Below are 25079 nucleotides of genomic sequence, written 5' to 3'. Positions count from 1 at the left end.
CCCATGGTGGCACGCCCCTGCACCGTGAGTGCAAAGCCTACCACCTGCTCCCCAGAAGGAGAGGGCAGTAAAGAATGGGGGCTGGGGACAGGGGAGAGGAAAGAATGTGGAGCAGTCACGATGAAGAGGTGCTTGAGAATGAGGCTCAGAAGCCTGACAGGGAGGTTTATTCTATTTGCCCTGCGGCTGTCCCTTGGAAGGGCAAAGAGCATGGCTGTGAGGGCTCCCTGCGCGCTGAGTCCAGTTCCGTAGCCAACTGGAATTGGCCTCAGTTTCCTGGTCTGTAAAATGGACTAAGCGTGTCCCAGTGCCTTCACTGAGCTTTGAGGGCCAATTGAAATACTATATAAAGAAAATGAGGGAAGAAGTGAAAAAGAAAAGGAATGGCAAAAAAGAAAGATTGGAAGGAACCTGTAAACTTAAATAGGAAATATAGTCAATAGTGTTGTAATGACAGTATGATGCCAGGTGGTTACTGGAAATTTCGTAGAACACTTTGTAAAGTATATGATTGTCTAACCACTATTCTGTAACTAATATAAAACCTGAAACTAATACAAAATAATATTGAATGTAAATAAATGAAAATTGGAGTGAAATTTTTATAAATTTCAAAACTTAAATAAAGGCTGTAACGGAAGGAAGGGAGAAAATAAAAATAGTGTTTTTCATTTTACCACTTTATTGTCTTTTCAGTACATGAAAAAGACAGTTGTCTTTATATGGTGCTTTTATACTTTTCTAAGTCATTATCTCATTTGATGTTCAAGGCAACTTAAAGACAAGATAATTATTCCCTCCACTATACCAAAGAAAGGAAATCTTGGTGTCTGGCCCCAATGATTTAATCGTCAATCCCTTATTGTAAAGCAGGGTTAGTGAAATTTTCTGTGAAGGTCATATCTATACTAATAAAAGCCTTGGGGGCAATCAGGCCAGCAGGGGAGGGCAGTTGGGGGTGATCAGGCCAGCAGAGGAGCAGTTAGGCATCAATCAGGCTGGCAGGGGAGTGGTTAGGAACGATCAGGCAGGCAGGCAGGCAAGCAGTGAGGAGCCAGCGGTCCTGGATTGTAAGAGTGATATCTGACTGCCGGTTTAGGCCTGATCCCTGTGGCCTAAACCAGCAGTCGGACATCCCCCGAGGGGTCCGAGATTGGAGAGGGTGCAGGCTGGGCTGAGGGACACATCTGCATGCTTAGGAATATAAACTTTCATCCTGAAAGTTTAAGAGATGCTAATGAAGTATTTTAAACCAATGGATAATAAGATCAACTTTTCTTTTTTAACATATTCCAACTTATTGTGAACAAGTGTGAATGATGGATTGAAGATGACTCAAAAAAAAAAAAAGGGTACTTCATCATATGTAATGGATCTAAAGCTCAAGAGAAAGATCTACTAGTAAACTTAAGATAGGTGAAGCTAAACAATGAATGAGATCAACCATGGAGAATTATATGCTGTGATAACAAGACTAGGATAAAACACTAAAAAATAGCAACATTTAAGAAGTGGGGGGAAAAAAAGAGAAGCCTGCAAAGAGGAATAGAATGGATAATATAGGACTGGGAGAGGGTGGTATCATGGAATTAAAGAACAGTTTATGGAGATCAAATTGTTTCTAGGGAACCAATAACAAAAAGTTACATCCTCCAAGATCCTGGCAGGAAACAGGTGGCACATTTAAAAGGGATAACTGAAAAGAGGTTAATAAAGGGACTGGGAAACCAACTAAGGATGATGAAGCACCCGTAGAAGTGACAACAAAGTCAGTATTACCACCACAGACCTGAACTATAGAAGAGGGCTGCCAGATAGGACCTGCAGTCCTAGGTAAAGGAACGTTGCCACTGTTAAACCAAGCTCAGCAGAGGAAGCCACAAGAATAATTATCAAAAACCTATTTTTTCTGTCACCCTCCCATTTCTTCCTAGTGTCTTCCATTGGCCAAACTCAGCCATAAAACAAAAGCCAGGGATCACTTGGTCTCTGCCAAGCAGAATCTGAGGGAGCAAAGAGAGAATATCCAGACAGATGTGTCACTATATTCCACAACAAAATAGTCACACTGGCAGCCTTTGTCAGAGCAATTTTATTGGAGGGATGGGGACAGAAAAGAGATTGCAATGCATTGTAAAAAAATAGAACAAGAAAGTAACGATGACAAATATAACTTGGCTGTGAAATGAAAAGAGTTATAGAACAATAGCTAGACAGAATGGAAATGTGAATAAGATATGGTCCTCTCTTCAAGAAAGTTTTGCAGGTAAGTTATAATACCATGCAATGATAATTACATTATCAAACATGTGTAATACCATGTAACGGGGGCTGTTACAGAAGTATTAGCATAGTAATAAAGAAGTAAAAAACTTACAGTTGGGAAGAGGACTTAAAGGATGAGTATGAATTGTCTAATAAAGAAGCATAGGTTGAGTTTAGGCATGTTTAGGCCTACAGTATTATAAAGGGCACCAACCCTAAGGAAGTAAAACTTGTTCAGAATGGCAGGACTGCAGGATATGTTGCTGGTAGGACAGGAAATGATCTAGAATGCAAATTGGTATCAGATTTTAAATGCTTGTGTTTGGCTATGGAGCAGGAAGTGTTAAATTCCTCTTTATTATTTTAGAAAAATTATTGGTGTGAATGCAGAAGAATAAAAAGGATGGAGAGGAATTGGGGGCAAGGAGACCAGAAAAAAATTAATGGAACAATCCAAGATTATAAAAATATTTTAAATAGGAGAAAAGGATAAGAAAGAATGAAGTTGCCTTTTCACAATGCAGAGAAGTGACATAAATAAGTTTTAAAAGGTTTATAAAGCAGAAGAATAAGAATTGAAGTATGGAGAGAATAGTGGTAGGAAAATAAAAAAGATCCAGCTGTGAATTTTTTTAAATCTTTATTGTTGAAAGTATTACATGTCCCCTCATTGACTCTGTCTAGCCCATCCTCACCCCTCACCCTATTGTCTTTGTCCATGGGTTACGCACACAAGTTCTTTGGTTGATCTCTTCTGCCCTGGCTGGTATGGCTCAGTGGTAGGGCGTTGGCCTGCACACCAAAGGGTCTCAGATTCGATACCCGGTCGAGGGCATGTACCTGGGTTGCAGATTCATTCCCCAGCTCCAGTCAGGGCGATTGCAGGAGGCAACCAATTGATGTGTCTCTCACATCAATATTTCTCTCTCTCCCCACCCCTGAGGAGACCTAAGAATAAGTGAGGATCAGAACTCTTTTTCCCACCCACCCCCACTACAATAGCAGAATATTACTTCAATGCAATGAGGTACAGGCTTCAGAGCTCACAAATGTTTAGTGCTTTGTCCTCTTAAAAACTTGAATTGAGACATGTGCCAGCCATCAGGGAGAAATAGGAATTCTGACTTCAATTAAACAAGCTTAGAAGTCCCAGGAAGCTTTTGAAATCACAAATCAGTGGCTAAGAATAGCTGTTATCAAAAAGGTAACAGATGCTGGAGAGGATGTGGAGAAAGGGGAACCATTTTGTTGGTGGGAATATAAATTGGTATAGTCACTAAGGAAAAGAGTATGAAGGTTCCTCAAAAAAATATATCTAACTAGTTATAAAAGGGATAAATTCTGGGATCTAATATACAGCATGGTGACTACACTTAACAGTACTGTATTATATACTTCAAAGTTGCTAAGAGAGTAGATCTTGAGTATTCTCACCACTACAACAAAATAAAAAGGTAAATATATGAGCTGAAGGATGCATTCATGGTTAATGCATATATATATATATATAATACACACACACACACACACACACACACACACATATGTATATACATATATACACACACACACATATGTATCAAATCATCACATTGTATACTTTTAACTTACACATTGTTATGTGTCAATTTTTTTCTCAGTAAAGCTCCTGGGGGTGGGGGGAATCAGTTACTAAAGTGACATCAGCAAAATAGTAGCATAATAGCCAAAAAATGAGATAAAATTTAATTACAAACATGGTTCAATCCAAAAATAGGGAAATATAAATAATAAGGAAGATAGGAGACAAATAGAAACGGAGTAAGATCATTGATTTTAACCAAATCATAGCAATAATTATGTTAAATGTATATGATTAAAAATCCCTAATTTAAAGGCAGAAATTATAAGATGGGATAAGAAATCAAAACTGTCCTAGCAGGTTTTGTTCAGTGGATAGAGCATTGGCCTGTGGACTGAAAGGTCCCAGGTTTAATTCCAGTAAAGGGCATGTACATGGGTTGCATGCTCAGTCCCTGGCCCTGGTCTGGGGTGTACAGAGGCAACAAATCAATGTTTCTTTCTCACATCGATGTTTCTCCCTCTGTGTCTCTCCTGCTCCTTTCCACTCTCTCTAAAAATCAATGGGAAAAATATCCTCAGGTGAGGATTAACCTGAATAATAAATAAATAAATAAATAAACAAACAAACAAACAAACTAATGTTAAAAGGGTGGTAGTGAAGTAGAAAGAAAAAATAGAAGGAAAAGATATTTCATGAAAAGAGTAGATTATGTCTTTAGTATATGATAGAATAAAGAAAATGAAAAAAGCAAAACTATCAAAAGAAGCTGAAATTTTGAGTCTTGACAACTGAAAGAAGTTGGTGACATTAAAAATAAAAAGGAGTATAATGAAAGGGTACAGGTTTGGCAAGATATTGCTAAATTTTCCTTGAGCCTTCTGAATTGAGATAAATGTCCAAGTAAAATGTATGAAAATAATTTGAACTGAGATGAAATGAGTGGTCAAGGCTATAGAAATAGATTTGAAAATCAAGATTATATATGTTGTTGCTTAATTTTTATATGTACTTATATCTCCCCAACCAGATTGTAATATTTTTAGGAAACAGTGGCTAAATCTTACACATGCTTACACATCCTACAGTACTTAGCTCAGTGCTGTCTATACGTTGTGGAGGTATTCAATAAATACTTTGAATGGAAAAAGATCACTGATATAAGTGAACACTTCTCAGAGGGTATAACTTGACCTGAAACTTAATAGATGAGGAGAATATTCACCAGAGACAAAGACTGAGAACTCTAGACAAAGGTAGTGTAGTGTGTGAAAAGGCGTGAAGACATGAAAGGACATGTGTTAAGATAGCTGAAAATAGTTCAACTTGGCTAACATGTAGGGTGGAAAGATAGGTTGATTGGAAAGGAAATCATGAGTTAAATCATGATGAACCTTATTAAGAAGTTTGTCCTTAAACAATTACTGAAAGATTTGAAGCAAGCATACAGCATTTATTATTTTAGAAATATTGCCAGAATGGAAAAGAGTATGGTAAGATTAAAGATGGGAAAAATCAGATAAAGTTCTAAAAATCAGAACTTTAGTTCATGAAAATGATGACTTCTTGAGAGGTTTTAGGAAGTTGAATCAACATGATTTGGTACTGGAAGTTGATTAAGAAGAGACAAGGATGACTCTGGAGATTGGGTATGATTAATTAATGAATAGTGAAACCATTTATCAAAATGAGGACTATTAGGGAAGAAGCTGTTTAATGGAGGAAACAACTGGGAGGAGAGTAAGTTGTTGAGTTTAAGACACTTATAAGATATTCCGGGGTCAGTTACTCATGGTAAGAAGTCTAGGCCATAAATATAGATATGATAGTTGCCAATGAATAGATGAAACTAAAGCTGTGGGTCAGTACTCACTCACCAGTGGTAATCTTGGGTTCAGCTAAACAGGCAAACTACCATGACTACAAAAAAACATGTTTGGCTTCAAATGGAGGACAGAAGACACCTAATATCAACAATCAACATTCTTCAATAGGAGGAATCTTCATGGCAGGCCACAAAACAGTCCAAGAGCTAGTCTTTACTATGCCCTTCTCCTCACAAGGGACAGTTCAGGTACAAGGAAAAGAAATCACAATGGGTGGGCACTCTGGGTTAGAAATCCCATGTTCTAAACAAGACCAGTATTTCTTGTGATGACTCCACATGAATAGCTTCCAGGTCCATGTAAGAGACATGTCCAGCCAGTTATAAGAATTACCACACTCAGGGAAACCCAAAGCTATAGCTTCTTACCAAATACTTATGGTTTATTGACAGTTCTTTCAATTCAGATGCAATTTACCAATGAAGGGTCATTTTTAACATAATCAATGTGCCTTGTAATACAGTTCAAATCCTACTAATAATCCAGGGAGACAGATTTAGAAAGTTAACCCCAAGTCACATTGGTTCATAGAGAATAACAGATTTTGTTAACTCTTCACTCACATGCAGATATAGATAAGATCACACAGGCAGTATAAATAAGATTACACAGAGAGTATATATGAATAGATAATCAAAGAAGACGGTCACATATCTTTCAAAAATTCTAGCATGTAAAAGATGAACAAAAAAAGAGTAGTCAAGAAAGACCCTGAGGAAAAACACCCAGAGAAGTAGGAAAATAATCAGGAAAGCATGATAATATGGAAACCAAGGGAATTAAAGTCAGGAAAGATAGCAGTCAAGTGTCTATTTTACAATTATTAGATCAATCAGTTAATTATTAGCAAAATCAGTACATTGAAGTGGTAGAGGTAGAAGCTAGATAACAAGCAGTATGTTAAGGAAAAAATAAAAGTTGAGGCAGTGAAGGCAATACTTGTAGAGTACTATGGAAAAGCTTGTCTGAAAAGGGAAGATGACTGACTATTAGAGGGGGGTTTAGGGTCCAGAGGAAATTTAGAGTGATAAAGATTTCCAAACCATTTAGTGTAGGAGTAATATGCATTTTTGTACAGTTTTTACTCTTGGGTTTCTTTTTCTATGTATCAATTGTTATCCCTTGTGTTATCAGATATTTTTAATAAAAAAGCTCTTGTACTATGAATGAAAGGAGAGAATTTTTTGTTTAACAGTGTATAGTTTCTTAAAGTCTTAGAACAGGTAAAATATCACAACAACTTTGATTTCCCTGTAACAAACAAGCATAGCTATCATTACACTAAATCTCTGCTAGGACCATTGAATAACATACATCATCATTGTTTTATGAGAAATTGTCTTCATTCTAAATTAGAATACATAATTTTTATATTATTCTTGTAATCCTATATAATAAAGAGCTAGTATGCTAATTAGACCGAACAGCAGAATGGCCATCCAGACGACCTTCCAGACGAAGCTGAGCCCCTTGCATGAATTTTGTGCATCAGGCCTCTAGTCTATATAATAAAAGCCTAAGCAACCCTTACGATGGAATGACCAAAATGACCAGTCACTATGATGTGTACTGACCACCAGGGATAGACGCTCAATGCAGGAGCTGTCCCCTGGTGGTCAGTGCGCTCCCACAGGGGGAGCGCCGCTCAGCCAGAAGCTGGGCTCACGGCTGGCAAGCACAGCAGCAGTGGCAGGAGCCTCTCTCACCTCCATGGCAGCACTAAGGAGCAGCAAGCCGAGCAGTAAGGAGCAGTGAGCAGGCAGGCAGTAAGGAGCAAGGGGTCCTGGACTGCGAGAGGGCACAGGCCGAGCTGAGGGTCCCCCTCCCCCTCCCATTTCGTGCACCAGGCCTCTAATATACTATATTGAAATATACTGTTATGACTATGACTTTATGATATCTATATCTATATATACACACATTAAGTTATGTATTTGGAAAATAACAGATGTATAAAATTTATAGAGAGAACACTGGTTTACTTATTAAAAAGTTGAACTTTTCTTCACAGATAACTAACAGTATTAAATAATGTGTGTGAAATGCTTTGTAAACTATAAAATGCTATACAAATATAAGACATTGAAATATTAATGATCAGATGTAAGGTTAATAGAAATATTTATATGTAATATTTATCACAAATATAAGTAAGCTGCAAGTATTGAAGAGCTATTGTTACATTAAAAAGACTTTTTTTGTGGAATATAAACCTAAAATGCATTAATGAATAAAGCACAGTCATGCGCCAGTTAATGACTGGGATACATTCGGAGAAATGTGTAATTAAACAATTTCATCATTGTACAAAATCATAGAGGGTCCATACACAAACCTAGATAGTATAGCCTACTACACATCTAGGCTGTGAAGCATGTTACTGTACAAAACAACAGCAGATTAAATCAAACACAAGAGAAAATTAGGCAATCAAGAGATAGTGAACGCGAGATGTATGAGCCTGCTGCCAGTGTAACACAGCACACCGTTTTACAGCAAATGTTTTTTATAAACAAGTACGCTCTAAAATAACAATAGAAAGTATAGTATAGTAAATACATAGGTAACATAGTTGCTTATTATCATTATCAAGGATGATGTACTGTACATAATTGTATGTGCTATAGATTTGTTTATACCAGCATCACCAGAAACATGTAAGGAATGTGTTTGGCTAAGATGATATGATGGCTATGACATCACTAGACAGTAGAAATATTTTATTTCCCTAATAATCTTACAGGACTACAGTCATATATATGGTTTGTCATTGACCAGAATGTCATTATGCAGCAAATCACTGTACTGCCAAGAAATAGGGAGTTTCCAAAGAAATGGAGATATATCAGTACCCATAAACAATTGTTCTAATATGGAAAATATTAATAGTAGATAAAAAAATTTAAGATGTTGGGAATGTGGTCTTCTAAAGGAGAAAAATTTTATATGACAAAATGAAAGGTATTCAAAGCTTAAGCCTCAAGAAAAAGAGAATGTGTTCATATGACAATTGAAGCTGCCTCAGGAAATAATGAGATACCAAAATGTTAATATGGGACTAACATTTAACATATAACTAATCAACCTTCCAGCACATTCAAAATCCTTATCACAAAGATAATATACTTGACTCTTCTGGTAGATGTATGGTAAAAGAAGCTATATTTTACTCTCATATTAAATTTTTATACTTTAAAAGATGTTGTTAGATATCTATCTCCAATATCCATGTATTTGTGGTTAGACCATAAATTCTAAACCACATGCTATCCTGAGAAATCTGGCCAGAACTGAGCAGTGGTCTATTTGACCTCTATTTGCCCTTTGTACTAATGCTTTAAACCAGATCATCTAGCCCAGTGGTCGGCAAACTGCAGCTCGCGAGCCACATGCGGCTCTTTGGCCCCTTGAGTTTTTAGCAAAGGCCAGCTTAGGAGTACCCTAATTAATTTAATAACAATCTACCTACCTATATAGTTTAAGTTTAAAAAATTTGGCTCTCAAAAGAAATTTCAATCATTGTACTGTTGATATTTGGCTCTGTTGACTAATGAGTTTGCCGACCACTGATCTAGCCTATATTCATTATCCATATGACTATCAGACTTCTGAGAGGTGAAAATATTCTAAGAGCAAGGAATGAGAAAAAGGGAATCTGAATAAGCTATGTACATTTCTCAGCCCATGTGAGAGCACATGATTGAACAAAGAAGATTATACATGGATCCTAAGGACAGAAAAATATTATTAATCAAAAGCCTATAGGCAACCCATAAACTAAAAATAAAAATAAACTAAAAACCATCTTAATAAGACTGTCTCTCTACCTGCCTGTCCAAATAATTTTCCACCTGTGCAGATCCATTCCTGCCTGTCCAGCTGTCTCCACATCTGATCCCTACTTACCTGATCAGCTGTCTCCCTCACGGGCCCCATTGCTATCCCACCAATCCCAAATTCTTCCAAGCTATCCTACTGTTTCTCCCACTCGCCAGCCCTATACCCTGCCTATCCATCCATCTGTTCCCTCTACTCTTCCGAAGACCTTTTTACCAGGCCCGTTATTGTCCTACCCAACTAAATATCGTCCTCGCCCTCCAGCCCCAGTAACTCCCAGCTTTTCTAGCAGTTTCCCTTTTCTACCAGCCCCAATTCATTGTGGCCCACCTGACCATTTACCACAGCCACCCCGAAGTTCCCCAACCATTCCTGATTCTGACTCACATAGCAAGTTATTTTACAAAACTTTCAGGTGTAAGCATTTCCTTCCAGCACAACATTCTACCTCAGCCACTCGAATGCCTCCCCTTGTTCGCCGTTCCCTTCCAGCTCAACTGGTTGTTTCCCCAATCCCTTCTGAAGCTTTCCCACCTTTGAAGCCTTCCAGTTTATCCAGTCATCCCCCTCATCAATCTGTCCCCACCCTTTCTTATGTTGCTCCATTGCCAGAACATTCTGCTAGCTTAGATTCTTTTCAGTCAGTCCAGCAATCTGTTCCACAAACCACATTGTCAAATCTGCCCCAGGCTATTGCAGACCCTCCGCCTGCTTCTCTTCTCTCCTATCTGCCTCCCCATCATTCTCCATCCTCTTCTTTGTCTTCATCTCCTTCTAATTCCACATCCTCTTCTTCACCCTCTGTACAGTTTTCTTCCTCTTCATCCCTTCCTGCTTCTCCTTCACCTTCCTCTCCTATCTCTCCATCCTCCCCTCCCTCATCTATCCCTCTTTCTTCCTCATCTTTGCATTTAACTCCCTCTCCATGTTTGCTTCCAACTTATTTAGATTTTCCCTCTCCAATTCCTCCTGATTCTTCTTCCTTTATGATTTCTTCTTCCTTTCCCCCCATGCTTCACTCTCCCTTTCTTTCTACCTCCCCATCTCCTTTTATTCCTATCCATCCCTTCAATACTCCTGACTGGGGGAAGAATGTAGAGAAGAGAAGAAAAGCAAGTGGAGTAGAGAAGAAAATAGAGAAGAAAGAGTTGAGAGACAACAACTTTAAAGGTAAATAAATTGAGTTTATTGAATACTTTTCAGATTTAGCAATATTTTGTTTGGGAAGGGTAATTGAAGGGGAAGGAATATGTTAGAGTAGAAAGACCTAAAAGGAAGAGAGAGAAACATACTTTCAAAGTTCAGAAATTTGTGTTAAATAACTTCTTGCTCTCCCTGATTTCCCTGTGGTCACAAAAAGATAGTCAGGAATCTAGTACTTGTTGACCCAGACTATTTCAGTTTGTCCAAATAAAAATATATTTGGGTATTGGAGATAGGTATATGTACAAACATCACCTTCTAAAATTTTTTTATCTTCATTGACTTGAATAATTGAATTCAAATGAATTTGGAGTAAATGCCTTTGGATTCACACTAATGTCTCTAGTGCAGCAGCAGTCAGCTTTTTTTATATACCTCATCCTGATCCCACCTCCACCCAAAATCTTCCTTTGTTCTTTGTTTTGCACTTTGTACTTATGCTAAAATGTAGCATGCTGTAAGTTTCTAGAAGATGCAAAATTCTAGTAGAAGATGATGTCATCCCCTGATGATTTTGGGGTGCCATTTTGGCACACTAAAAGTAGAGTCTACATTAAAGATACCTTTCTGTGGCATAAAAACCATGCTTATATATGTGATTCAACCAAAAACAAGTGTGTGCACTCTTCTCCATGGAATAAGATGCAAGCACCCAAGCCTAGTAAGTTAGAATGGAAATTCCTGCCTACCCTGACAAGCAATTTTTATATTTTTTACCTACCTGAATCTTCAACCAACTCTATTAGAGTGATAGGACTATCTACTAGCCATGAAACCAACTTAGAATTAAGGGTAATGCAAATTATTATCCAGATAGGAATGCTCTTAAAGAACTGAGGACTGACTCTTCACATCTGTAGGAATTCCTTCTGTATCTATCCTAAACAATAGAGGAATAGGATTTAATAATCAAAGTCATAAATAATTGGACATTCCTACATGAAGGTGGAGTGCTTTATTAGAACTATAATGCTACAACCATTTTTATTCTGTTGTTGACTGCCTTAAATTCCCATGCTAATATATCTATATATTTCTCCAATATCCTTATATGTAATTATCTGGACACACACACATGCAAACATTACATGAATGTGTCATTTATATGTATGTAAAAAGTTAACTTATTTAAATGTACTAAGCATTTTTATGTATGGTTCACAGAGCTATAGGTAATGCCTTGCCTTCATCACTATCAAAAAATGATCAGAAACATCTCTTATCCAAAATTAATTGTGATAAAGAAGTGAAGGAAAACAGCAGGACACACTTGGCTACTAACAAAGATGCATTCCAGCTTAAACTAATGGAAACTCAGAAACTCCTAGAAGATCAACATCTAAGGAGTTTGCAAGTATGAAACTATAGATATAGTATTAATATTTTATGCTCTAGTAACAATTCTATGTTTATTGCAGTTTTCTCCATTAAAGAAATTTATGCCATTTGTCAATGATAGCCATGAATAAGAATGTGGATGAATCAACACAAATTCATCACAGATTCTAGAAAAATAATTTCTTGGTTTTTTCCTTACATTTTATTCATTTTCCCCTCCTCTATTCTACTTTTTCCATCTTATATTTAGAAAAAATATGCTATATGAATTATATTTACTGACTAACAAGAAAGCTATTTGAATTCCTTCTTTTTTATAGCAGCGTAGTATTCCATTATGTAGAAAGTAGAATGTAATAGGTGTCACTATTAGAGACTGGATGATAAAATGCAACCTGAAAATTATACTGCATGCGGACATTAGGTTCTTAATGAAAATAGGGTACAATTAGCAAAATAGTGCTTATATTGTATCTCTTAGGGCACTTACTTTGTTATTTTCCCACCAGTGAGTGGGATTTAAGCTGATTTTCCTGAAATATTCATGTGCTTTATTTTTCAATTCCTAAAGGCTGGTACCAAGATTAAATTCATAAACTTGGCCTGATTAATTTAATAACTAAGCAATAGTGGCAAGGTTTAAAAAGCAAAGAGGGAGACTTCTGGCTATGATAAAGTATCTTCCTGCTATAAACTACTATAATTCTGAAACAAATGTTTTTAGACATTACACATTAGGCAGTACAGGATATAATATTGGGGAAAATGAGAAACAAATGGGATAAGTCCTATGATTACATAGACTTTTTACCTAGACATACTCTCTGGATAAGCCTCAAAAAAAAAAATCCACAAGTTACTCAACTGCCTGTCAAAAAATCCTTAACACTCTCTTAAAGAAGACTGAAATCTTGATACACAGCATAATGCTCACAATGTCCAACATTTAATCACAACTTACTAGACATGTGAAAAAGCAGGAAAATATAATAGATAACTAGGAAAAACTATGCAATATAATCAAATGCAAAAATGACAGAAATGATGGAATCAACAGGAAGGAATTTAAAACCATTTTTATAAATATTTTCAAGGAATTAGAGTAAAAATGAACATAATGAAAAAGGATATTTTAAATGAACTAAATAAGCCTACATCTGAAAAGCATATTTCAAATGAAAATTTTACTGGATAGGCAAAAAGATTAATGGACTTGAAGACATGGCAATAAAAATTATTCAATTGAATCACTGAGAGAAAAAGACTAGAAATAAATGAAAAGAACATTATTGGCATGTGAGACAATATCAAGCATACAATTTAATTAAAATCCCAAAAAGAAGAGAGGAATATTTAAAGAAACAATGACTAAAACATTTCAAATTTGATCAAACTATAAGTCCACAGATCCAAAAAGCTCAACAAACTCCATGAAGGATAACCAGCCAGAGGAGCTCAGTGGTTGAGCGTCAACCTATGAACCAGGAGGTCATGTTTCGATTCCCGGTCAGAGCACATGCCCAGGTTACAGGTTCAATCCCCAGTGGGGGCATACAGGAGGCAGTTGAGCAATAATTTTCTCTCATCATTGATGTTTCTGTCCTTCTCTCTGAAATAACATTTTTTAAGAAAAGGATAAGCATGTACATATGTACACATGTGTGCACACACACATACACAGACATATGCATACTCCATGAAGGCACATCAAAATCAAATCAGGCCAGAAGAGGAAAAGATATGTTACATGGATGCAAACAAATCTAAGGTGCAACACTAGCTTCAAGACAAATGACAGTGAAAGAGGAAAAGATGATCAACCTAGAATCCTGTATCCAACTGAAATATCCTTCTGAAATAAAGGCAAAATAGGCATTTTCAAATAAACAACAACTGAACACTGCACTACCCCAGCATCTGCACTACAATAAATGCTACAGGAAATTTTTCAGACAGAAGGAAAATTATATGAGATGAAAACTCAGATCTATAGTGGCAGAAGATTAGTGGTGGTTATGGTGGTTAGGGATTTACTACAAAGAAGCATGAGAGAACTTTTGGCAAATGGAAAGGTTCTATATATATTGTTTGGTATGGTGCTTATGGGTGAATAATTTGTCAAAACTCATTAAACTACACATTTAAAGTAGGTGCATTTTATTGTAGATAAGTATTCTCAATAAAATTGATTTAAAAACTAAAACATACAAAAAACTTAAACACAAAGCATGGTAATTCTAGTACAGTTCATATCAGTAACTTACAAGCAAAACTTGAAGCTGATCATAATGTTTCATTGTTGAGTGGTGAGAAAAATTCTGGGGGTAGGGAATGTATAATCTAGGGAAATCAGAAGTTAATGAACTTCTTTTGAGGTGCTTAGGGAGATGAGGCCATTACAGAACTATTCAAACAGACCTTCTAATACAGATTTCTACATCTCATTAGGAAGTCCCCAGGCCTGGTTTCCTCATTATCCTATATAATAAAAGCTTAATATGCTAAGTGTTTGGTCGTCCAGTCAGCCATTCAAGCAATAAAAGTGTAATATGCTAATGATATGTGAAGGCTGCTCAACCGCTTGCTATGATGTGCATTGACCACCAGGGGGAAGATGCCTCAACCAGTAGGTTAGCTTGCTGCTGGGGTCCAGCCGATCAGTACTGAGCGTGATGGACCAGACATGCCCTGGAGCCCTCCTGTGGCTCCTCCCCAGATGGCTAACCTCCTGCATACCTCCCCGGCCCCAGTCGTGCACTGGTGGGGTCCCTTGGCCTGGCCTGTTGGTGGTCAGCGTCCATCATAGTGAGTGGTCAAACTCCTGGTCGAACAACTGCTGAGGGGACAATTTGCATATTAGGCTTTTATTATATAGAATATAGCCCTTCCAACAGGAAATTCATATTAGGGTCATAGAGCTTTTAGGAGCTTCATTCAAGTCTAGTGAATGTTTCAAAAAAAAATACCATTTTTAAATAACTTTCACATGCTGTTATGAAACCTTCAAGAAACTTCATATTCTAAATGGAATAGCAATAGCAAAATTATTTTCCAAGCTATAACTATGCCTAGAATAATTGGGTAGTTACTTTAGGCATAGAAATTAAGGCTACAACTCTATTATCAAAGTCTTTTTTAGCTCCCTCTTTTTTCACTCTGAGGACTGCTCCAGACATATAGATTATGGATATGCCTACACTGTTTATGATTACTTTACTGTATTTTATATGCCAAGAAGAATTGGGCTCAGTAATAATGATGTGTTGAATCATAAATGTTGGCATTTACAAAATGTCTAAGCTATAAAACTTTGTTCTTTTTTCTTTCAGAAATTTTGTGATGAAGTTAATGAGATAACAAATTCTGAAACCCTCTCAAGTATAGATAGTCTTGAGGCTGGAGAACATGAACAAATCTATTTAACGCTTATTAATAAGGAGTCTCCCACGTCAGTTCAGCAGAATTCTGTTTTCCTCAAATCAGCAAATCTACAGTCAGCTAACCTAGATTGCTTTGATAAAGATAAACTGTCATTCTCTAAAACTCAACATATAAATAATTGGCTAAAAAATTTAGATGATCCAAATACTCAAACTGACATACCTTTCTCAGATATTTTAAGTAAACCTAATGTTCAACCTTCAGGTGAATGTTTTAATAGTAAAGAACAAAATCCATCTGCTCTATGTAGAGCTATGGAAGGAACCACAAATGCTAATAATTTATTAGAGTTTATATGTAGTTCGCCCATATTTATGCCCAATAAAAAAAACAAAAAGACCTCTGAAACCAGCACTATGAGGGCAGCTGACTCCTGTTCTGGGGCATTCAAAAGAGAGAGACCATCAGTTACTGAGAGCCCAACATTTAAATGCAGCAAAGCCTGGGACACTCCAGATTCTCTAACTCAAGAAATGGCTACAATTTCAGACCAAGTGAAATATTCTGAATTAACTCAAGAAAATAGAACTACTTCAGTTCCTACTTCATTTGTACCTGTGGCAACATCTTTAATTTTGCCATCTAATACACAATCAACTGAACCTTTACCAAAGAACATTATACATATGAAGGAAATTGACCCAGTGCAGTGTTCTGATAATTTAGGAGAATTGAAAGATGATAAAAAGATAAAATATTTTAATTCTAAAAAGGAAGAGTTGCCTTTGTTTTCAGACAATTTTCCAGCTGCCTACATACCTCACAACTCTGATTCAAAAGATAAAAAACAGAAAATAACTGAAACACCAACATTATTGTCTAATGTAATTTCTAATTATGACTTAGTTGGTCAGCAAAAGAAAAGAAAATACAATATTGATGGAAGAAGCAGTGTGAGGTTTCTTAAAAGTATTTTAAAAAAAGAATCTAAATATGAACATGATTCTTTTAAGGCACTAGTTATAAATCAAGGCTTTAAGTTAAGAAATCAAAAAGCAGAAGCTATCAGAGATAGTATCGAATTAACAAAAGAAAAAGGGGAAAATGCAGAAATTCCAAAGACTATTAAAAAACTCAGATGGGTTGATGAAACTGAATACAATCATTCACTGAAGAATGGACTAGAAATATCTCAACAGCGGTCTCAATCATTCCACACTCAAACTAATAATGGTGTTTCCAACAACATAATTAGTGTTCCTGCTTGTGCTGTAAATTCTGCTAATAGAAAAAAGCCCAAGGATGATTCTATCTCTGAAAATCTGGCTGCTTCAGGAGGATCTAGAACAAACCATGTGTCTTTGAACTGTTTTATACCTTCAGCTTTTAATATTGCTAAACAAGCCTGGCCAGCCTCAGAAAAAGAGGAAAGTAAATCTCCTATACATAATAGTGATTCTAAAACTCAGAAAGCTAATATACAAAGAGGTAGAGAAAAGGTAATTAGAACAAAATCTGCTCAAGTCCAATCAGGATTTCTATATACAAACAGAAAAGGCACTGTTATTCGAGCACAGTCTGCAAACAAAGCTAACACATTTTTACAAGCTCAGGATAAATTACTTGTACCTCATCCTCCTAAAACTCCACCAAATATTAGGAGTGATAAAAATATACAAGTATTTCAGTGTCAATCACAAATGCCTGAAAATTCTCAAAACATTATTACAAATAACTATTTTACTTCGAAACATGTGCTTCCAGCAGAACACAAGGTGAATCAGTGGAATAAAGTATGTAGTCTTCCACTCTCACATGTTTGTTCCAACTCGGTCCCTGTGATGCCATCTCTACCATATTGTTCTGAGTGCCAAACTTCAGCAAAAACAAATCATTCAAATGGCACTCAAATCATTGCCCAGCAGGATGGAACATTATATTGCACACAAAGATGTCCTGTTTATGAAGAAAGTCATCACTCAGTGGCTTTTAGACCTACTAAAGAAGAATCTGTTCCCTCGTGGAAAAGACGGCATAATAGTCTGGGTCAAAATGAAAAGGCTGCTGGTAAGAATAAATTTATATATTTTATAGATAAAATGTATAACTTCTTGAAATTCATGTGACATTTTTCTTATTGTACAGTAATGTAGACCATATATATTAATGTTAATAACCTTATAGAAATAACTTACCTTCTTTAAAATTGCACCCTTAACTATCTACTGGCTGAAGTTAAGAGAATTACCCAACCATTGCTCAACTAAAATTAGAAACTTTTGCTAGCCTCCATTTTTTTCATTACTTTTGTTAATTTAAAAGAGGGAGGACAGAGAATAGGACCTAATTGTTATACTATTTCACTCTGTCATTACCCCAATATTATAGTCAAAATGTCTGTAAAATAATATCAGTAAAAATAATGTTTAAATTATTCCAGATAAATAAATGATGTTATAATACTTTTCTTTATTTTTGTTTTAAATGTTTGTGAAATTGAATTGTTATAAACTAATAATAGGCATGCTAAACTCTTCCATCCCCTTTCCAAAAGAGTGGCAGCTCTACTGTTATCTGTTATATATGTTGGTTTCCATATGAAGAGAAATAATAATAGCGTTCCTTTAAACATTTTTGAAAAGTATTTCTCTACAGAATGTCATTGCCCTTTGTAGCTGGTTGATGATTCATGAAGCTACTTTCCTCTGAAGAATGGACTAGGTGACCATAAATTTTCCTACCACTGGGAATCAGTTCCCTATTGAGAAGTACCAGGTAGATAGGACTTGGAGGGGGAAGGGAGGGCAGTCAGCAAGGCAATGCTTTCCTTTTCCCAAAGGTATGAATAAATATTAAGAAGATATAAAGAAGGGAGTTACTTTAAAATTGACTTTTTAAAGTCTTCTTCAGTTAGACCATGAGATTTTAAGAACAAGGAACTTTTTTTGTAATTTATCAGGTCCTAACTGTGCCTGGTACTTAATTTAGACACCCAGACTTTCTTGAATTGGACAGACACAAGCCATATTGGCAGATGGAAAGCTAAATGCAAAGACTATAATCTCAAAATCTTCAGTACATATCTACAAAACCTAGATTTAAAAAAAATTATATCTCTCACTAGAGTGGAATAAAAAAAAAAAATAGTCCTCTACTCTCACATGTTTGTTCTGACTTACTCTCTATGATGCCATCTCTTTTTATCCAACCATTTTACAATGTAACTTTAGTTTTCACACTGCTTCCAAAAGATGAAAGCATCATACAGATTTGACACTCTAAAGTAATAATGATAAATAAATTATGAGTTCCTACTCTGTGCCACTAACAATGCCAGGTGCTTTATAGTTATTGTCTCACTTAAACCTCACAACAATCCTGAGAAATAAGTATTTTTTGTAACACCACTTGCAAAGGAGGAAATAGAATTGCCCAAGGTCAAGAGCAAGTAAATAACAAAATTGGTATTTTAATTTAAATATCTATGACTCCAAGTTCCATGCTTTTTCTACTAAAATTATCTACACTAATAAAAGAGAAACATGCAAATTAACCATCACTCCCCTACACCCACAGCCAATCAGGAGCGAGTATGCAAATTAGCCCAACCAAGATGGCGGCGGCTGTGGAGCTGGAGTGAGCAGGAGGCTTGGGTTGCCTCTGGCAATGGAGGAAGCCAAGCTTCCCGCCCGCCCTGGCCATCCCTGGCCTCTGCTCAAGGCTACAAAGTTTCAATTGTAGAAGATAAATAAATCCCAGATACCTGCTTCCAGCCAGCCCTGGCCTCCACTCAAGGAGGTGCTGAAAAAAAGGGTGGGCTGGGAGCATGGATCACCGGGGGGGTGTGGCCAGCCTGAAAACAGCCTTTAGCTCCTCACCCAGGCTGGCCACACTCCCATGCGGTGAGGGTCCCTGCTGGGGGGCTTGGCCAGCCTGCAAACAGCCATCAGCCCCTCACCCAGGCTGGCCAGGCAACCCAGTGGGGACCCCCACCTGAAGGGGGTGTGGCCAGCCTGAAAACAGCCCTCAGTCCCTCACCCCATCAGTGGGAGTCATTGGAGGTGATCAGGACAGCGGGGGGAGGGGCAGTTTGGAGTGAGCAGGGGGAAGTTGGGGGCGAGCACGCCAGTGGGGAGGGAGGGTGGGAGCAAGCAGGCCAGCAGGGGGGGCAGTTGGGGGTGAACAGGCCAGCAGGGGAGGCAGTTGAGGGCAAGCACACTGGCACAGGGGGGCAGTTGAGGATGATCAGGCTGGCAGGGGGTCAGTTGGAGGTGAGCAGGCCAGCAGCAGGGGGCAGTTGGGGGCGAGCAGGCCAGCAGGCAGAGTGGTTAGGGGCAATCAGGCAGGCAGGCAGGCAGGTAAGCGGTTAGGAGCCAGCAGTCCCAGATTGCGAGAGGGATGTCCGGCTGCCAGTTTAGGTCCAATCCCTGTAAACCAGCAGTAGGACATCCTTCAAGGGGTCCCAGATTGGAGAGGGTGCAGGCCCGGCTGAAAGACATCCCTCCCTCCATGCACGAATTTCGTGCACCAGGCCTCTAGTATAATATATATAGTTATTAAGCAAATATCATTTATCAGAGTCTAAGCTGATCAGGAGAAAATATTAAGAAACAGTTTCCCAGTAGCTTAAGCATAAAAGGATAGCATATTAAAATTATGTTCTCATTCTCTGGTAAAAGAATATATACGTTTATCTGGAGAAACCAATAGTTAATCAAATGGAATAGTTCTTATGGATATTTATATAAGGACACTGAAAATGTAATGAATTTAACACTTTCAGCCATGTTTTCAAAGAGAAATATTCAAACTGTTGTATATGTCTATACTTTTTTTTAATACTTAAATTCAATTTTTATATATTTTTTTACAGAAAGGAAGGGAATGAGAGAGGGATAGAGAGTTAGAAACATCTATAAGAGAGAAACATTGATTCAGCTGCCTCCTGCACACTCCCTACTGGGAATGTGCCCGCAACCAAGGTTCATACCCTTGACCAGAATCGAACCTGGGACCCTTCAGTCTGCAGTCTGATGCTCTATCCACTGAGCCAAACCGGTTAGGGCATGTCTATACTTCTTAATACAGTGATTATTCTTAGAAAATCTAACACTAACAATACTAAATATTTTGTATATTTAGTCACTCAAACTTATTTTTCAAAACTATTTAAATATTAAACATTGTAAATGAACCCTTTGCTAATACTGAATTATAGTTCAATGAGCATCTATTCATTTTTTTTCCTACTTTCCTATTTACCAGATCATTTTTATTCTCAGACTAAATGTACCCAGTGTTGATAATATGGATGGCATCTTCCTCTCCATTGCATTTCCAGAACGCTCTAGCAAAACTCTCCAGTAAAAACTCTATTCCCTTGAGGCCTAAGCCATTCAAGTATACCACCTCCTTACCTCTCAAGTCATTTCTTCCCTCAAAGGTGACTTTGGCAACTGGTTCACAGTCTTCTTTTCTATACATTCTGATTCAGCATTCATGTGGATGAACAATCCAATACCCTAATCTCTCTCAATTACTTCTCATCTCTTATGATTTTCAGTGCTATTCTGCCTCAAGTACCTATTCCCTTTGTCATACCATGCACCTTGTCAATACCCATAACTCCTCTGCATCTAAAATCAGTAATTCAGCCCAGCTGGCATGACTCAGTGGTTGAGCAATGACCTATGAGCCAGAAGGTCATGGTTCAATTCCCAGTCAGGGCATGTGCCTGGGTTTCAGGCTCAATCCCCAGTGTGGGGTGTGCAGAAGGCAGCCAATCAATGATTCTCTCTCATCATTGATGTTTCTCTCTCTCTCTCTCTCTCTCTCTCTCTCTCTCTCTCTCTTAGTCTCTGAAATCAATAAAAATATATATATAATTTATTAATTAAATCAGTAATTCAATTTACATCCTCCTCTCAGACTACAGTATGGTATCCGCACAAGGATAGTTAGACCAATGGAATAGAATACAGTCTAGAAACAAACCCACATATTTGAGACCCACATGTTTGAGTTTTGGCAAAAGTGGTACTGCATAGCAGGGAGAAAAGACTTGTCTTTTCATTAAATAGTGCTGAATCAATTTCAGTGATCACCTGGCATTACTAAAATGACCCTTAATTCACGCCATACATAAAAATCAATTCCAGGTAAACTGTAGATATAAATATAAAAAAGAAAAAAATGTTTCTAGAAGATAATGTAGACTTTAGAATGTACAGAGATTTCTTACCCAGACATACAACCATTAAGGAAAAGATTGATAAATTGTACTTTAAAATTAGAAACTTTTTCATCCAAAAACACCATTAAGATATTGAAAAGGCAAACCACAGAGTGACAGAATATATTTATAATGTATAATACTAACAAAGAGCTCATATCCCAAATATTTAAAGAATCCCTACTACTTAATAAGGGAAAAACAACCCAGTTATGTCAGTCAGAGTTTAACTAGAGAAGCAGGACCAATAAGATATATTAAGATTCATTGCAAGGGATTAGTTTATGTGAAAATGAGGGCTGTCTAGGCAAGTCTGAAATTTTTAGAGCAGGCCATGTGGGAAGGGACAGGCCAGAAATCATGGGGTGAACTAAAATTGCTATTCACAGGCAGAATTTTTTATTCTCTCAAGGAAGCCTCAGTCCAGTTTGTAAGGCCTTTGAACTGACTGAAGTAGGTATACACAAATTATCTACAGTAATCTCCCTTACTTGAAACAAACTGATTATGAGTGTTAATAGCATAAAACTACAAAATACCTTCACAGCAACACCCACATTAGTGTTTGATTAAATAACTGGGGACTCTGGATTAGGTGACACATCAAAAAAACTATCACACCAATTTCTTTTTATTTATTTTTATGCCAATTTCTTTTTAAAGCCAAAATATTTGAATAAGCTTTTCATAAAAGAGGATAGCCAAATTGTTAATAAACATGAAATATCTCAGCCTCAGTCCTCAGGAAAATTGGCATTAAAACAATTAGATACAGGTAGTAAAACTACCATATCTAGAAATTTGGCCAGATATGCCAGTGCAAACTATATTATTTTTGCAAAAATACCATGTTTTCCAGCTAGTAAAATAATTGGTGGATAGTATTTCAGTGTATGTGAATGGAACAATACATAAACAATTGAAGCACATATTGTATCTATTCCTGGGATCAGTAATGTACAATCCATAAAACTAAACATCTATACAAAGAACAGTAAAGCACAAAAATAATAATTATGTTACAAATCAAGGAAGTACAAAAGTGTTGGTAGATCTTGCCTCTAGAAGATTTAGGACCGAACAAGGATAGTTCAGTCTGTTCAATGCTTCTGTGTTTCTGGATCTATTTTTGTTCATCAATTTATGTTGTTCATTATATTCTACAAATGAGTGAGATCATGTGGTATTTATCTTTCTCTGACTGGCTTATTTCGCTTAGCATAAAGCTCTCCAGGCTCATCCATTCTGTTGTAAATAGTAAGAATTCCTTATTTTTACAGCAGCATAATATTCCATTGTGTAGCTGTACCACTGGTTTTTAATCCACTCATCTGCTGATGGGCACATAGGCTGTTCCCAAATCTTAGCTATTGTAAATTGTGCTGCTATGAACATAGGGGTGCATATATCCTTACTGACTGGAGTTTCTGATTTCTTGGAATATCCTAATATATAAAAGGCCAGGGGCCATCACAACCAAAACAACCAGACTGACAACCAAACAGCAGGCTGTGTCGGGTGACAAGGCCTGCAGGAGGGTTAGTGAGGAACGACCAAACAACTGAACAGCAAGCTGCATGGGGTGACCACACTGGCAGGGGGTTAGTGAGAGATGACCAAATGACTGAACAGTAGGCTGCGTGTGGCAACCAGGCCGGCAGAGAGGGGCAGTTGGGGGCGACCAGGCCAGCAGGGGGGCAGTAATGGGTGACCAGGCCAGTGGGGGAAGGGTAGTTAGAGGCTACCAAGCCAGCAAGGGAGGAGGGGGAGTTGAGGGCAACCAGGCCAGCAGGGGGGCAGTAAGGGGTGACCAGACCTGTAGGGGGGGCAGTTGGGGGCAACCAGGCCAGCACAGGGGGCAGTAAGGGGTGACCAGGCCGACAGGGGGGGCAGTTGGGGGCAACCAGGCCAGCAGAGGGGGCAGATGGGGGTGATCAGGCCGGCAGGCAGAGGCAGTTAGGGGTGATCAGGCTGGCGGGGGGGGGGCAGTTAGGAGCGATTAGGCAGGCAGGTAGTCAGACATCCCCCAAGGGGTCCCAGATTGGAGAGGGTACAGGCCGGGCTGAGGAATCCACCCCGCTCTGTGCACAAAGGATATCCCAAGAAATATACAAGTTGGTGCATAAAAAAAGCCATAGATTTCTGGATATTAATTTTGTATCCTGCTACATTGCCAAATTGACTTATTAAATCTAATAGTTTTTTGATGGAGTCTTAACAGTCTTCTCTGTACAATATGTCATCTGTGAATAATGGCAGTTTTACTTCTTTTCCAATTTGGATGCCTTTTATTTTTTCTTCTTGTCTGATCACTATGGCTAGCACTTCCAGTACTATGTTGAACAGGAGTGGTGAAAGTCAGCATCCCTGTCTTGTTCCTGTTCTTAGGGAAAATGGTTTTAGGTTTTGCCCATTGAGTATGATGTTAGCTAAAAGTTTGTCATATAAGACTTTTATTATGAAGATATGATCCCTCTATTCCCACTTTGCTCAGAGTTTTTAACAAAAAAGGGTATTGGATTTTATCAATTGCTTTTTGCATCAATTGACATGATTATGTGATTTTTGTCTCTCAATTTGTTTAAGTGATGTATCGCGTTTATTGATTTGCGGATATTGTACCAGCCTTGCATCCCTGGAATAAATCCCACTTGGTCATGGTGTATGATCTTTCTAATATAATGCTGGATCCAATTCACTAGAACTTTGTTGAGGATTTTAGCATCTATGTTCATGAGGGATATTGGCCTGTAATTCTCTTTCTTTGTAGTGTCTTTCTCCTGTTTTGGGATTAGGGTAATGCTGGCTTGGTAGAAAGAGCTTAGAAATGTGCCTTCCTCTTGAATTTTTTGGAATAGTCTGAAGAGGATAGGTTTTAGTCCTTCTTTGAATGTTTGATAAAACTCCCCTGTGAAGCTGTCTGGACCAGGGCTTTTGTTTGCTGGAAGTTTTTTGATTACTGCTTCAGTTTCTTCGTTAGTTATCAGCCGATTCAGTTTTTTTATTCTTCCTGATTGAATTTTGGAAGATTGTATTTTTCTAGTAATATGTCCATTTTGTCTAGGTTGTCCACTTTGTTGGAGTAAAGTTTTCATAGTGTTTTTTTATAATCCTGTGTACATCTGTGGGGTCGGTTGTTACTTCACCTCTTTCATTTCTGATAGATAAAATACTTTTTTCTATCATATATTATTAATAATCCTCTGAATACTTAGTTTCAAATATCTTTTTTCTTTTAATCTTTATCAAATGCCTTATCAATATAGATGACTCCACTTCATATGCCATCATTAGCTAATACCTCCAGGTGCAATATGTATTTAGGGTGAAGTTTCTATTATTTTTTTTAATAAATATTTAATTGTGATCCTAACTT

General features: G+C 37.5%; 1 protein-coding gene across 4 annotated transcripts in view; it reads left to right on the top strand.

Annotated features, from left to right (window-relative positions):
• CEP126 (centrosomal protein 126) overlaps window positions 1-25079 on the top strand; it is a 75040-nt gene that overhangs the window by 28168 nt on the left and 21793 nt on the right. For all 4 annotated transcript variants that reach the window (XR_008557987.1, XM_028157009.2, XM_028157010.2 and 1 more), the window contains exons 5-6: window positions 11917-12106; window positions 15420-17538. Coding sequence is in view for 3 of the 4 variants with exons in the window: in XM_028157009.2 (XP_028012810.2) it covers window positions 11917-12106; window positions 15420-17538 (2309 nt within the window). In the remaining variant the exon portion in view is untranslated. The remainder of the gene's footprint in view (window positions 1-11916; window positions 12107-15419; window positions 17539-25079) is intronic.

Source organism: Eptesicus fuscus, chromosome 13, assembly GCF_027574615.1.
Source record: "Eptesicus fuscus isolate TK198812 chromosome 13, DD_ASM_mEF_20220401, whole genome shotgun sequence".
In the NCBI taxonomy this organism is placed as follows: domain Eukaryota; kingdom Metazoa; phylum Chordata; class Mammalia; order Chiroptera; family Vespertilionidae; genus Eptesicus; species Eptesicus fuscus.
The sequence above is the reverse complement of the archived record's forward strand: the minus strand, read 5'-3'. Positions and strand labels throughout refer to the sequence as shown.